This window comes from Capra hircus, chromosome 5, assembly GCF_001704415.2.
Source record: "Capra hircus breed San Clemente chromosome 5, ASM170441v1, whole genome shotgun sequence".
Classification (NCBI taxonomy): domain Eukaryota; kingdom Metazoa; phylum Chordata; class Mammalia; order Artiodactyla; family Bovidae; genus Capra; species Capra hircus.
The window spans coordinates 26225218-26238740 of record NC_030812.1 but is presented as its reverse complement, the minus strand read 5'-3'; the positions used below and the strand labels follow the sequence as shown (position 1 = coordinate 26238740).

At 41.2% G+C, this 13523-nt stretch overlaps 1 protein-coding gene across 3 annotated transcripts in view; it reads right to left on the bottom strand.

Moving 5' to 3' along the window:
• The window catches only part of ATF7 (activating transcription factor 7), a 96498-nt gene that overhangs the window by 18886 nt on the left and 64089 nt on the right, over positions 1-13523 (bottom strand). For all 3 annotated transcript variants that reach the window (XM_005679872.3, XM_013963747.2, XM_013963748.2), the window contains exons 3-5: positions 13261-13357; positions 8558-8676; positions 4266-4403 (exon numbers count right to left, since the gene is read on the bottom strand). In XM_005679872.3, coding sequence (XP_005679929.1) covers positions 4266-4403; positions 8558-8676; positions 13261-13357 — 354 coding nt within the window. The remainder of the gene's footprint in view (positions 1-4265; positions 4404-8557; positions 8677-13260; positions 13358-13523) is intronic.

The following is a 13523-nucleotide window of genomic DNA, read 5'->3' as shown; positions in this document are numbered from 1 at the left end:
CTCACACCTCACTAACCCATTCAGATGGAATGCTGAGTTAAGACCTTTGGTTATCTCCCTTCCAGGGATAATGGCAATATGAGTGGGATGACAGTTGGAAGACCACTTGAAATCTCTGTAGAAGCATTACAGTATCACATAAATTCTAAGGAGTGATATAATTTTTGTTTGTTTTGGGGCCATGCTGTGCAGCATGTAGGATCTCAGTTCCCTGATCAGGGATTGAACCTGCATCCCCTGTAGTGGAAGCATGGAGTCTTAACCACTGGACCAAAAGGGAAATTCCAGGAGCATTATAATTTTTCATAATCTAGGTACTTTCATCCTAAACTTGATGCTCAAGTGTCTACTGATCTCTAATGGGAAAAAAGTATAAGACTGGTGATAAGGCAATCCGGTATCTCCTATAGACCCCTTAAAAAAGGGACTATGGAAGTTTGAATAATGACCATATTGTGATAAAACAAACTGCTTCCCATTGTTAACCCATTAGGACCTTAGAATGCCAGTGCCCATAGTGGCCCTGAAAACATCTCTAAGCAGCCTCTAGGACCTGGCTGCTGCTGGAAAGAGGAGGAGGGGAGGATAGCTACAATGTTTATGGAGGGGATAGTTTTGAGATGTTAGCAAACTAGTTTTGGAGGAAGGTTAAGATGAGGTACAGATGCTCTATCCACAGTGGATACTAAATAATAACCACAGGTAGCACAGTAGAGACTGGAAGGGGGCATAAGAAGACTCCTGAGGTTCTGATAATATTTTCAAAGTGTTAGTTACATACACTGTAAACTTTGTGAAAATTCAGTAAGCTGTATACTGACAATTTATGTGCATTTCTGTATGTGTACTATATTTAAATAAATTTATAAAAAATATCTCACAAAGTGTCTGCTTTAAAAAAGTAACACTAAGAATTCTCATAAATATCCCCTTTGAATCACTTAAAAATGTTCCTCTGGGAAGAATTTTTTTTAAATGGTTTAATGTTCAATTTATGAATTATGTTAGTTTTCATTTTCACTTATTAATTGAAGTAGTACAACATATATGATCTAGTACAATATACATAAAGTATATAAATTTAAAGAATAAAACAAAAATACATATGTAAAATAAAAACAAAGCCCATTTTTAGCACCCCAGAACATTCTCCTGTGCTCCTTCCTAATTCATACCTTCCCTCAAGAGGTAAAGGGTTTCCTCCAATTAAAAATACATAAATTAAAAAAAAAGAGAGAGCTAAAGAGTTGAAGATGAATTCTATCATCTTCAAATAGTTTTGTCTCTTCTTTACTTTTTCTTTTTGGCTATACGGCATGTAGGATGTCAGCTCCCCAACCAGGGATCAAACCCGTGCTCCCTACTTGGGAGCTCAGAGTCTTAACCAATAGATTGCCAGTGAAGTCCCAGTTTTGCCTCTTCTTAAATCTGATGTAAATGGCTTCACATGGTATGCACTTTTGTGTCTGAAATTTGTTGTCATTGTTCAACATAATGTCCACATTGCTGTATATCATTAGTCTATTCTTTTTTTAATGCCATGTGGTATTCCATTTTAGAAATATACCACTATTTATTTATTCCCTTGTTGAAAGATATTTGGACTGCTTCCAGTTTTTTTACTATTATGAATATGAATTAAATTGAAGACAGTGGGGGAAACCACTAAACCATTCAGGTATGACCTAAATCAAATCCCTTATGATTATACAGTGGAAGTGAGAAATAGATTTAAGGGACTAGATCTTGATAGACAGAGTGCCTGATGAACTATGGATGGAGGTTTGTGACACTGTATAGGAGATAGGAATCAAGACCATCATCCCCAAGAAAAAAAAATGCAAAAAGCCAAAATGGTTGTCTGAGGAGGCCTTACAAATAGCTGTGAAAAGAAGAGAAGTGAAAAACAAAGGAGAAAAGGAAAGATAGAAGCATCTGAATGCAGAGTTCCAAAGAATAGCAAGGAGAGATAAGAAAGCCTTCCTCAGTGATCAATGCAAAGAAATAGAGGAAAAGAACAGAAGGGGAAAGACTAGAGATCTCTTCAAGAAAATTAGAGATACCAAGGGAACATTTCATACAAAGATGGGCACAATAAAGGATAGAAATGGTAGGGACCTAACAGAAGCAGAAGGTATTAAGAGGTGGCAAGAATACACAGAAGATCTGTACAAAAAAGATCTTCACAGTCCAGATAATCACAATAGTGTGATCACTCACCTAGAGCCAGACATCCTGGAATGTGAAGTCAAGTGGGTCTTAGGAAGCATCACTATGAACAAAGCTAGTGGAGGTGATGGAATTCCAGTTGAGCTGTTTCAAGTTCTAAAAGATGATGCTGTGAAAGTGCTGGACTCAATACATCAGCAAATTTGGAAAATTTAGCAGTGGCCACAGGACTGGATAAGGTCAGTTTTCATTCCAATCCCAAAGAAAGGCAATGCCAAAGAATGTTCAAACTACCGCACAATTGCACTCATCTCACATGCTAGTAAAGTAATGCTCAAAATTCTCCAAGCCAGGCTTCAGCAATACATGAATCATGAACTTCCAGATGTTCAAGCTGGTTTTAGAAAAGGCAGAGGAACCAGAGATCAAATTGACAACATCTGCTGGATCATGGAAAAAGCAAGAGAGTTCCAGAAAAACATCTATTTCTGCTTTATTGACTATGCCAAAGCCTTTGACTGTGTGGATCACAATAAACTGTGGAAAATTCTGAAAGAGATGGGAATACCAGACCACCTGACCTGCCTCTTGAGAAACCTATATGCAGGTCAGGAAGCAACAGTTAGAACTGGACATGGAACAACAGACTGGTTCCAAACAGGAAAAAGAGTACGTCAAGGCTGTATGTCACCCTGCTTATTTAACTTCTATGCAGAGTACATCATGAGAAATGCTGGGCTGGATGAAGCTCAAGCTGGAATCAAGACTGCAGGGAGAAATATCAATAACCTCAGATATGCAGATGATACCACCCTTACAGCAGAAAGTGAAGAACTAAAGAGCCTCTTGATGAAAGTGAAAGAGGAGAGTGAAAAAGTTGGCTTAAAGGTCAACATTCAGAAAACTAAGATCATGGCATCAGGTCCATCACTTCATGGCAAATAGATGGGGAAATAGTAGCTGACTTTAGTTTTTTTGGCTCCAAAATCACTGCAGATGGTGATTGCAGCCATGAAATTAAAAGACACTTACTCCTTGGATGGAAAGTTATGACCAACCTAGACAGCATATTAAAAAGCAGAGACATTATTTTGTCAACAAGGTCTGTCTAGTCAAGGCTATGGTTTTTCCTGTGGTCATGTATGGATGTGAGAGTTGGACTATAAAGAAAGCTGAGCCCTGAAGAATTGATGCTTTTGAACTGTGGTGTTGGAGAAGACTCTTGAGAGTCCCTAGGACTGCAAGGAGATCCAACCAGTCCATCCTAAAGGAGATCAGTCCTGGGTGTTCATTGGAAGGACTGATATTGAAGCTGAAACTCCAATACTTTGGCCACCTGATGAGAAGAGCTGACTCCTTTGAAAAGACCCTGATGCTGGGAAAAATTGAGGGCAGGAGGAGAAGAGGACAACAGAGGATGAGATGGTTGGATGCCATCACCGACTCAATGGACATGCTGCTGCTGCTGCTAAGTCGCTTCAGTCGTGTCCAACTCCGTAAGACCCCATAGACAGCAGCCCACCAGGCTCCCCCAACCCTGGGATTCTCCAGGCAAGAACACTGGAGTGGGTTGCCATTTCCTTCTCCAATCCATGAAAGGGAAAAGTGAAAGTGAAGTCGCTCAGTCGTGTCGACTCTTTGCGACCCCATGGACTGCAGCCTACCAGGCTCCTCTGTCCATGGGATTTTCCAGGCAAGAGTACTGGAGTGGGTTGCCACTGCCTTCTCCGCAATGGACATGAGTTTGGGTGAACTCTGGGAGTTGATCAGGGAGTTGGACAGGGAGGCCTGGCGTGCTATAGTTCAGGGGTCGCAGAGTCGGACACGACTGAGTGACTGAACTGATGAATACCACTGCTATGAACATCCTTATATACTTCTGTTGGTGGACTTATGCACTAATTTCTCTTCCATACAGACTTTGAAGTGGAGTTGCTGGGTCAAAGAATAGGTGTAATTTATATAAATCCTCTAAACAATGAACATTTATTTAAAGATAATCAATCCTTCTGTATCACACTATGTTTATACAACTATCATATCAAAGCATCATCTATCCATCACAGTTTCAGATGACTCTTGGTGAGCAGCTTTACCTTCTCCTTACGTGGTGGGGAGCAGGGGCTAGAGGCAGGGCTGTCAGGAGGGGATGAGTCCACCTCCACTGGCTCTTCTTCTTTGATTCTGATGTCTGGTGTAGAAGGCAGAGACATGTCAAGGGGCCCAGAAGCAGCCTGTTAAAAGAGAGAAATGAGCATAGTTCAATCCCATGATTCCCTTCAGGTTTAATCTATATTTTCCCAGTTAAAAGATGAGGGAATATACTTCTAAGAAGTTCAATCCTTGGTCAAAGCACCAAACTAAAAGTCAAACAAATGTGGAACCCAGGTTTTACAAACAACTCTGGCCAAATCCTTTAAGTTCTCAGGGCTTCTGTTTCCCAACTATAAAATGAAGTTATTTACATCTGCCTTACCATGGATGAACACTGATAAAGATTCTGAAAGGAGGGGGAAAAAAACCTTTAAATGCCTATGAAGATCCTGAAAGGAGAAAATTAAAAAAAAAAGCTGTCATTTATCCATCAAATACTATGATTATTTTTTAGGAAAGCACAACGATTCCTGAATCCAGTGCCTTCCTATTCTCAACCAGCTCCGTCGGCTACTAGAGAGCTGTGAACACTTTTTCTGCCAATCAGAATGACTAGATTACCCAATTATCAAAAGCAAATTAAATAAAATTGGCTATTAAAGTACTGTCAATGAAAGAGGAAATATCTTTTCTGGGGAACTCTATATGCTTGATGGTGTTCTCACCCCCAAATCTGGTGCTAAAGGCTCGAAGTTAGGAGGATAGGGTTTTGGGGTAACAAAGAAAGGAAAGGCTAATCATTTGATCAATGAAAGAAACTAGAACTTGGTCCTAGGAGCAGGACTGGAGAAAACTAGAAGGGAAAGAGTACTTTTCTGGCAGTGGTGCAATCACCTCACAGAACTGGGGAGCCAAAGTGGCTTTGAAGAGAACAATAAACCATCTAAGATGACCCTGATACTGCACAACAGGGAAGCTGGCGTTGCCGTTCAGTTTCATGACAAAGTGGATTCTTTGTTCTATTCTTCCCACATCCTAGGCTTCTTGGTGAAAGAGGAGCTTGTTTTTAATTTATCCCTTGCTATTTTAATCAATAGAAATCCTGGTATTTGAGTGAATTGAAGATAATCTGGCTATCTACTACATTTGAGAAGGTGGTAATGGTTCTTTGTCTCCAATCTGATAAGGATGAGCAACAGCAAAGATGGTTTCAATTTCTGCCATCATTTTTTTCTACACAGATGTCAGGTCCAAGTGGGCTAATTCTTGGATCCCTGAAGTCAGAGGGCGGTGGGAAGCAGAGGCCTCTTAAGTAAATACAACCACAAGTTTAAAATCTCCTAGAAGCATCTCCTAGAAAAGTTGTGGTTCAGAGAAGTTTTGGGCTCATAAAACACTCCTGGGGATAATTTTCCACCGAACCTATGCTTCTCATCAAGAAGAGGTGAAGACCACTCCTGACCAAGCAGGGAGAAACACCAAGAGATGCCCAGTGAGTAAAGGCCTGACTAACTGTGTCAACTGAGCTAAAAGGGCAGTAGAAAAGACTTGGAGCCTTTAAAAGGAGGCTAATTTTCTTGAATTTCCCGATAATGAGTTTGGTTTCAAATCCTTCACAATCTGGTGGAAACAACTGGACTGATTTCTTTGTTTGGGGTGAGGAAGAAATGACAGAGGGGATGAAGTATTGAAACTGTAACATAAAATTATACCACATAGATTGTAAGCAACTGATTGATAAAAAGAATGATGAACAGACCACGGCAAGTTCTGCCATCTGAAAAGAGAACTACAAATACATGCCACTGAGTTCCCCCCCTCTTTCTTTTAATATGTGGGAGATAACAGGAAATGAAGATGACAGAAAGCTATAGAACTTGGAACGACTCCCAGTGATAGGAACACTTCATTCTTATAATTTAAGATGGATGGAAAAATTGTGCACAAACTCTTTTGATTTACCTGCTGATAGCTTATAGCGAATCGTGTTGGATTTGTGGCCTCCAGAGGAGAGAATTCGATCTGGGGCCAGAGACAAGGCTTGATCACTCAGAGCTTTTGTGTAGCAGAAGTTTTATTACGGTGAAAAGAGACAGCTTCTGACATAGACATCAGAAGTGGGCAGTGAGTGCCCCAATCACTAGTTTGGGTGGGGCTTTAAGGGGATGACAGAGGATGAGATGGCTGGATGGCATCACTGACTCGATGGACATGAGTCTGAGTGAACTCCGGGAGTTGGTGATGGACAGGGAGGCCTGGCGTGCTACAATTCATGGGGTCACAAAGAGTCGCACACAACTGAGCGATTGAACTGAATTTATATACTTTTTCAACTGGTACCAACAATAGATCAAAAGAGTATCTTAAGGTTGTAAAGGTCTTATCAGACCCACTCCCACAACATAATCTTAAAATAATAGGATTAGTCAGAAGGTTTCTGTTAATGAGAAACATGTCTCCAAGAAAGATACATTGTTGTTATATAATAATTATATACTATATACAGAGCTTAAGGAAGAACATACCATTGAGCAAGATATGCTGTTCTGTTGTGTAATCCTTAGCTCTGGACTTAAAGAAAGGTGGTCTCAGTAGAAGCAGATTGTTGCCTTAACAACTCAGAGCTTTCCTCAAGGGCCCTGGCCTCCTTATCAACCTACCTAAGAATAAGCTCTCTCACTGCTATCTCCCTCTTAGAGGGAAAGAGTCCTCCCTGGAAATTTTTTCTTAAGTCTTGGCTTTCCTATATTCTGATGGGATTCCACGCCTCACTGCACCATGCAATTATGGGAGGTACACGTGTTAATGTGTATATGTTCTGAAATAGAGATATTAGAATTTTTTCTGAATTATTATGGAACACATATCTGATTTTAAGTAGTGACTAATAACCCAGAATTATAATTCTAAAATAGAGTAAACTTTGACTTTTTCTTTTGCCCCCAAACCCCTTATTCCATGGGAACTACTTTTCTTTGACTCTGCTTCTTGAACTATTTCCTCTGATCTTTCAAATTAAAGGATTCTCTAGGGATCTTGAATATAAAGGTTAAAATTAGGATCACAGCATCTCAGAATCTGAAGTGATTCCAACAGTTTAATCCTCTAGACATACCTTGTGATAGCTTCCTATCCTGGTCCTATTTCTACTTCTGGGCCACAGAGAGTAAGTTTAACTCCTCTCTTACACAAAAACTCTTCAACTATTTGAAGACTGCAATTTTGTTCCAATAAGATTTCTTTTCACACTTCCCTGGTGGTTCAATGGTTAAGACTCCATGTTCCCATTGCAGGGGGCACGGGTTTGATCCCTGGTTGGTGAACTAAGATCCCAATGCCACTGCTGCCGCTGCTGCTAAGTGACTTCAGTCGTGTCTGACTCTGTGCAACCCTGCAGATGGCAGCCTACCAGGCTCCCAGTCCCTGGGATTCTCCAGGCAAGAACACTGGAGTGGGTTGCTATTTCCTTCTCCAATGCATGAAAGTGGAAAGTTAAGGTGAAGTCGCTCAGTCATGACTCCTAGCGACCTCATGGACTGCAGCCCACCATGGGATTTTCCAGGCGACAGTACTGAAGTGGGTTGCCATTGCCTTCTCCCCGCAATGCCATTGGGTGTGGCCAAATCAAAATAAGAAAATAAAACAGGAGACAAGTATGATCCTTTCTATGCGATAAAAAATATATACATGTGTATGCAGAAAAAAAATAAAAATAAAAAAAAGCAGTTTCTTTAAATGTTCCCAAAGTGACCTAATTTCTGATTCTTTCACCATCCTGTCTGATCTCCTTTGAAAGGCCTTTAAGAACATCCTTTCTTAAGCTTAATGTCTTGACTATTACTACAGAGTTACTTGGAGGTAGGAGTTACATACACTGAAACAAAGAAGAGTCAAAATTCAGTAAATGTTTACTGATTGGCTGACTGAATAAAACAATCCAGGTAAGAAGTCTGATTAGCGCAGAAAAGAGTGGGATTTGGAAACAAAACCCATTATATAACAAAATCTGAGTAACATATTCAGAACAAAAATAATTTTAAAAATAGATTACTGAACAATGCCCACTAGAAGGGCAAAACTGGTTTTTGATGAAGACCCAACACTTGTGCTTATCCATCACCTGGACCCCCTAAAGACTTGAATAGCTAACAAGGATAAGTGAGTATTATCTGGTTCTATAGAACCAAGCCCATAATTTGTTGTTTTAACCAATTATGCAAATTATCCCAGGGCACAGTGCAAGTTGCCTAGATCTGAACACCACCAGTTTTTTAGCAAAAGTCCCGCCTCTTGCCTTTTTTTCATCTTCATCTGCAGCCTTTTTGAATTCATGTTCAAAGGAGCTAGCTAGTTCATTGAAGAGTCCCACCTCTTCACAGTTCTTCAGGAATCGAGTTGGAGTAGGAGTTTGATCTGTAGACATGAAAAGAAAAGGAACCTTTATTTTAGCTTTAATCTGAAATTAAAACTAGAGAGCACATCAAGAACACATTTTTATTCTTCTGTTTGGAAAGAATCTCTGTGTTTAGGCAAATTTTGCTTTTATGGAGCACTAGTCAGTAAAGATTGGTGTTAGGCCACCAGAGGGTGTCTGTGCTGTGTTGCCTCAAGGCCAGCAGAGGGACGACAAAACAATGTTTCGTTGTGTGACTATCTATGTAACCACCTTTCTCTCAGAGGCTGGTTTCAGCTCCCTCACCCCCAAAACAAAACAAAACTGCCCACCCAGGTGAAGTCTGTGAAACTTTTAGGTTGGAAAATCAAGTACGGTTAAGAGACATTTTCTCTTTACACTTATTCTCTAGCTAGGTCTGAAGTGAGTAGGTGTAAGCAGATGGACACTAAAATCTGATGAGAAGAGACTGAGGATCAGATGGCTGAGTCTACTTGCTAAAGCTACCAAGTAAGAAATGGAGCCTTGTTTTTCAGTTGTCACTAAGGTAAGAGTCTGCTACCTTCTTGAAGGCATTCCAGGCACATCTAGGGGCTGAGGAACAAGACAGCAAGATCGTGAGCTAGAAAAGGAAACTGCAAACAATAGACCTCACTGCACGGAGACCTGGGACCATGCACGTGGGACCTGCACGGAGAGCAAATTCCGGAAACCAGGATATTTGGATTTAGATTTGCCAGCCAAAATATCCTCTCAGAGGCTGCACAAATCTTTCCTCAGTACACTGCCTCTGCCCTTGGGAAGAGGAAGGCTCTGGGTAACCCACGGGAAGTTTTCAAGCGACTTGAATTTTAGATTTGAGCTTCTCTCTCCCCATCCTGTTATTCTAGTTTTCCTCTCTTGCATGCTAGGTTGCTTCGGTCGTGTCTGACTCTTTGTGATCCTATGGACTGTAGCCCGCCAGGCTCCTCTGTCCATGGGATTCTCCAGGCAAGAATACTGAAGTGGGTTGCCATGCCCTTCTCTAGAGAATCTTCCTGACCCAGGGATTGAACCCGTATCTCTTATGTCCCCTGCAATGACAGGTGGGCTCTTTACCACTAGTGCCACCTGGGAAGCCCCTTTTCTCTTTTAGGTCAGTTGATTCTTGTTCTCTGGTCCTAACTCGATTATGATGGTTTTCCTTGCGGTGCTAATCACCTCGGGGATTCATTTCATGTTCCAAACCACTAAACCGAATGATAGGGATAGAATGATATTTAAACAATATTTTAAGGAGTGAGACCTGGGGCTAAAATCACTCTTCCTAGCATGATCAATTGGGAATAGTCCAGTGGGATTTTCCATGGAAACAACGTAACTTTTTTTTTTTTTTTAATTTAAACAAAACCTCTTCTGAATCAGAGTGTTTGGAAAACTTACCACTAGCCTCCCAAAATAGTTTTAAAAGGTTCTCTGGCAGCTTTGGTTGGCCAACGATAAAGCCACTTTCCCTCCATCCCCGGGTGAGTGGAGGTAATATTCCCTTATGCTTAAAGAGTACTTCAGTAAGGGCACATAAAAAATCACAACTCAAGTGGAACAGGACGGGGCAGCTAAGGGCATGGTTACAGCAGAAGAGGGCCTTTTGGATCTCTGATCTGAGGCTCATATAAACTTTTTCCATTCTTGAACAAAGAGCCAGAAAATGTATATAAAAAACCCCTTAGCTTACTCTGATGATTCCAGAGAAATCAACAGGTGTTTATTGAATGCTTTCTGTGTTTTGCTGCTATATGTATAAACTGTGTGTACGTTTAGGGGAGGGGGAGAGGGAGAGACAGAAGTATAGGAGTTTGGGCCAAAAAGAAGATATGGTTCTTGCCATAGAGAACTAAGAGGATGCTTTTCAGTTGAGGAAATAAAATTTATTTATATAGAGAGTATTACAGTATACAAAAGATATCTGCCGTATATGGCAGAGAATAAAACTGTTACAGAAATAAAGACAAATTAATGGCAGAGCAATTAGGAAAGATTTCAAGAAGTGGGACTTGAGCTGGGCCTTAAAGAATGGCTTCAGAGGGTAGATGAGAGAGAAGATTAGTAGGCTAAGAGGAGTCAGGCAGGTGAAGGCACAGAGAGAAGCAGGTATGGGCACCAATATATAGATGAGGAGAAAAAGGTATGCGCAGGTCAAAAGACAGTCATGTTAGGGAAATAAGTTGCATTTAAAGATGGGCAAATACCACAGGGCAAGGTTATAGAAAGCTTGAAAACTCAAATAAAAATAGCCTTAAAGTAAGAGAAAATAAAAAGAAAATGACAGATTTTGAGCAGAGGACAAGAATTTCACCAAGTCTGGCTTTTCAACAGAATGCAAGATGGATTAGAATGAGAGACCAGTCAAGGAGGCCAGCTAGGAGACTATGGAGGAATTCAAGCACACTGATGGTGGATGGCAGGAAGCACAGAAAGGAATACAACAGTCAGAACTGAAGAAAGAATAAAATAATATAAGATTTTGAGAATATTGATATCACTGAATATCAAAGTGGAGGAGCTGGTTTTGGGGACAAGGAATTTCTTAACTGACAGTCACTGACATGAATATCTGAAAACAGAAATACATGTGAGGTACCAGGTCTTAATTTGGAGATATGAGAATCACCAGACTAGATAGGATAGCTGAAATGTGCAATGAATGCTCTGAATGCTCTGAAACAGAAGGCAAAGAATAACAGGGAAACATTTTATCTCTTTGGGACTGTCCTGTATCATTTTCTCTCCCTACTCATGGAGGGCGGCATAGGCATTTCCATGCATTTGGAATAACCTGTCCAGCTTGATAACTCTGCCCCAAATTTGGTGTGTGTACAGTCATTAAGCTGTGTCCGACTCTTGGCAACCCCATGGACTGTAGCATGCTGGGCTTCCTTGTCCTTCACTATTTCTCGGAGTTTGTCAAACTCATGTCCATTGAGTCGGTGATGCCATCAAACCATCTCATCCTCTGTCGCCCCCTTCTCCTCCTGCCCTCAATCTTTCCCAGCATTAGGGTCTTTTCCAATGAGTCGGTTCTTTGCACCAGGTAGCCAAAGTTTTGGACCTTCAGCTTCACCATCAGCCCTTCCAATGAATATTCAGGGTTGATGTCCTTGAGGATTGACTGGTTTCATCTCCTTGCTGTCCAAGGGACTTTCAAGAGCCCCAAATTTACCTCTTTCATAAACTTCTTCGATGAATTTCACTTAATAATAATTCTCTGAGTACCGATACTGTTTTTATTATTCACTTATACTTGACTTAAAATATTAAAATTTTTTCCATATATACAGGCCCCAACAATAAATTTAAGTATGTGTTGCTCACATACATGTTTATGTCCTCTCCACTCTTCCAAGGACCTTCCCCAGGCTTTCTTAAGGATCATTAATGACAATATCCCCAACTTAAGTCTTTTTCCAGGAATTACAATCCACAAGCTCCCAGCAAAGTGCCTGGTACACACAGTAGATATTCAACAAATAATAATGTACAGGAGATCTGTAGGGCAAGCCCCTTCCTTCATGTACAGAACCAGCACTTTGGCTAGTAGTACTTAGAAAGATTGGGCTTCTCAGGTGATGCAGAGGTAAATAATCCACCTGCCAATGTAGGAGATGTGGGTTTGATCCCCAGGTTGGGAAGATCCCCTGGAGGTGGAAATGGCAACGCACTCTAGTATTCTTGACTGGAAAATTCCATGGACAGAGGAGTCTGGCAGGCTACAGTCCATGCGGTTGCAAAGAGTCGGACATGACAAACACGAGCACACTTAGAGAAATTGTGCCTTACCTGAATTATTAACTGATACAATACAATAATCATCACTAAATTCTCCACTGGTTAAACGTTGAGATAAGCTTGCTTAACTCAGGCTAAATCAGAACCCCTCGTGGTGTCAAAAGAAAGAGCCCACCTTGTCTGCCTGTCTAGCTGAAAACGGCATGCGAGAACTACTGCACTGTTTGAGAGGAGCTGCTGAGAGTGCTCCCTTGAGAATGGCACAGGCAAGCAAAACAGTACCTAGAGCACCCAGTGAGAGGTTCCAGGTCACCCAAACTGCCTTAGAAAAGTCCCACTGACTAAGCGTCCTGTTTGCCCTCAGTGGTGTCCGTGGTCACAAAAGGAAGTTGAATTCACGAACTGACAGCCCGCCTGCTTGGGGGAAAACTGACGCCCAGTGGAAGAGAAGCAGCCAGGCTAGGCCAGCTTCCTTGCTTTCTTTTGTTCACCCCTTCGCTGTGGGTAGGAAAAAATGTCAAAGGCATCTTTCGTCTGCAAATCTTCCAAAGTCTTAAAAAGAAGGCAAGGAGGGAATAGACTGAAAACAGCTAAAGACAAAAACCTCAACACACCCACCTCAAAAGCCGCAGAACCCAATCTTATATTAAAAACTGAGAGAGTGGAGGGCACAATAGAAACTTGGGAGCTTTTAGTGTTCCTTTCTCCTGATTAAATGCAGATCACATAAGGGCTCTTAATGGGAGAAGGGGAGTACAGCTCCCAGTACATCTGGTCCCTGGTATTAATCTTAACTGTCTGGTGATATCAAGGCACGTGGCTTCTGGGGCAGCAAATACCTGCGATGATGACTGAGTCAGTTCGGGCTGGGCCAAATTTCAATGTCATCTCATGCTTGTGTTTATGAACTGCCAGGTGGTCCTCGTTTGTAAATCTCTGAAACGAAACAGAAACAGAGATGTGAAAAAAAAAAAAGTGACTCAGTGCCCTTTTTAAAATGTCCTACCAAACATCCTACAGTAAGGTTGGTCCCTGGAAAGAGGGACTGGAGAGGGGATGGGAAGGAAGGAAAAAATGGAAATGATGGAAAAGGAGAGGCGAT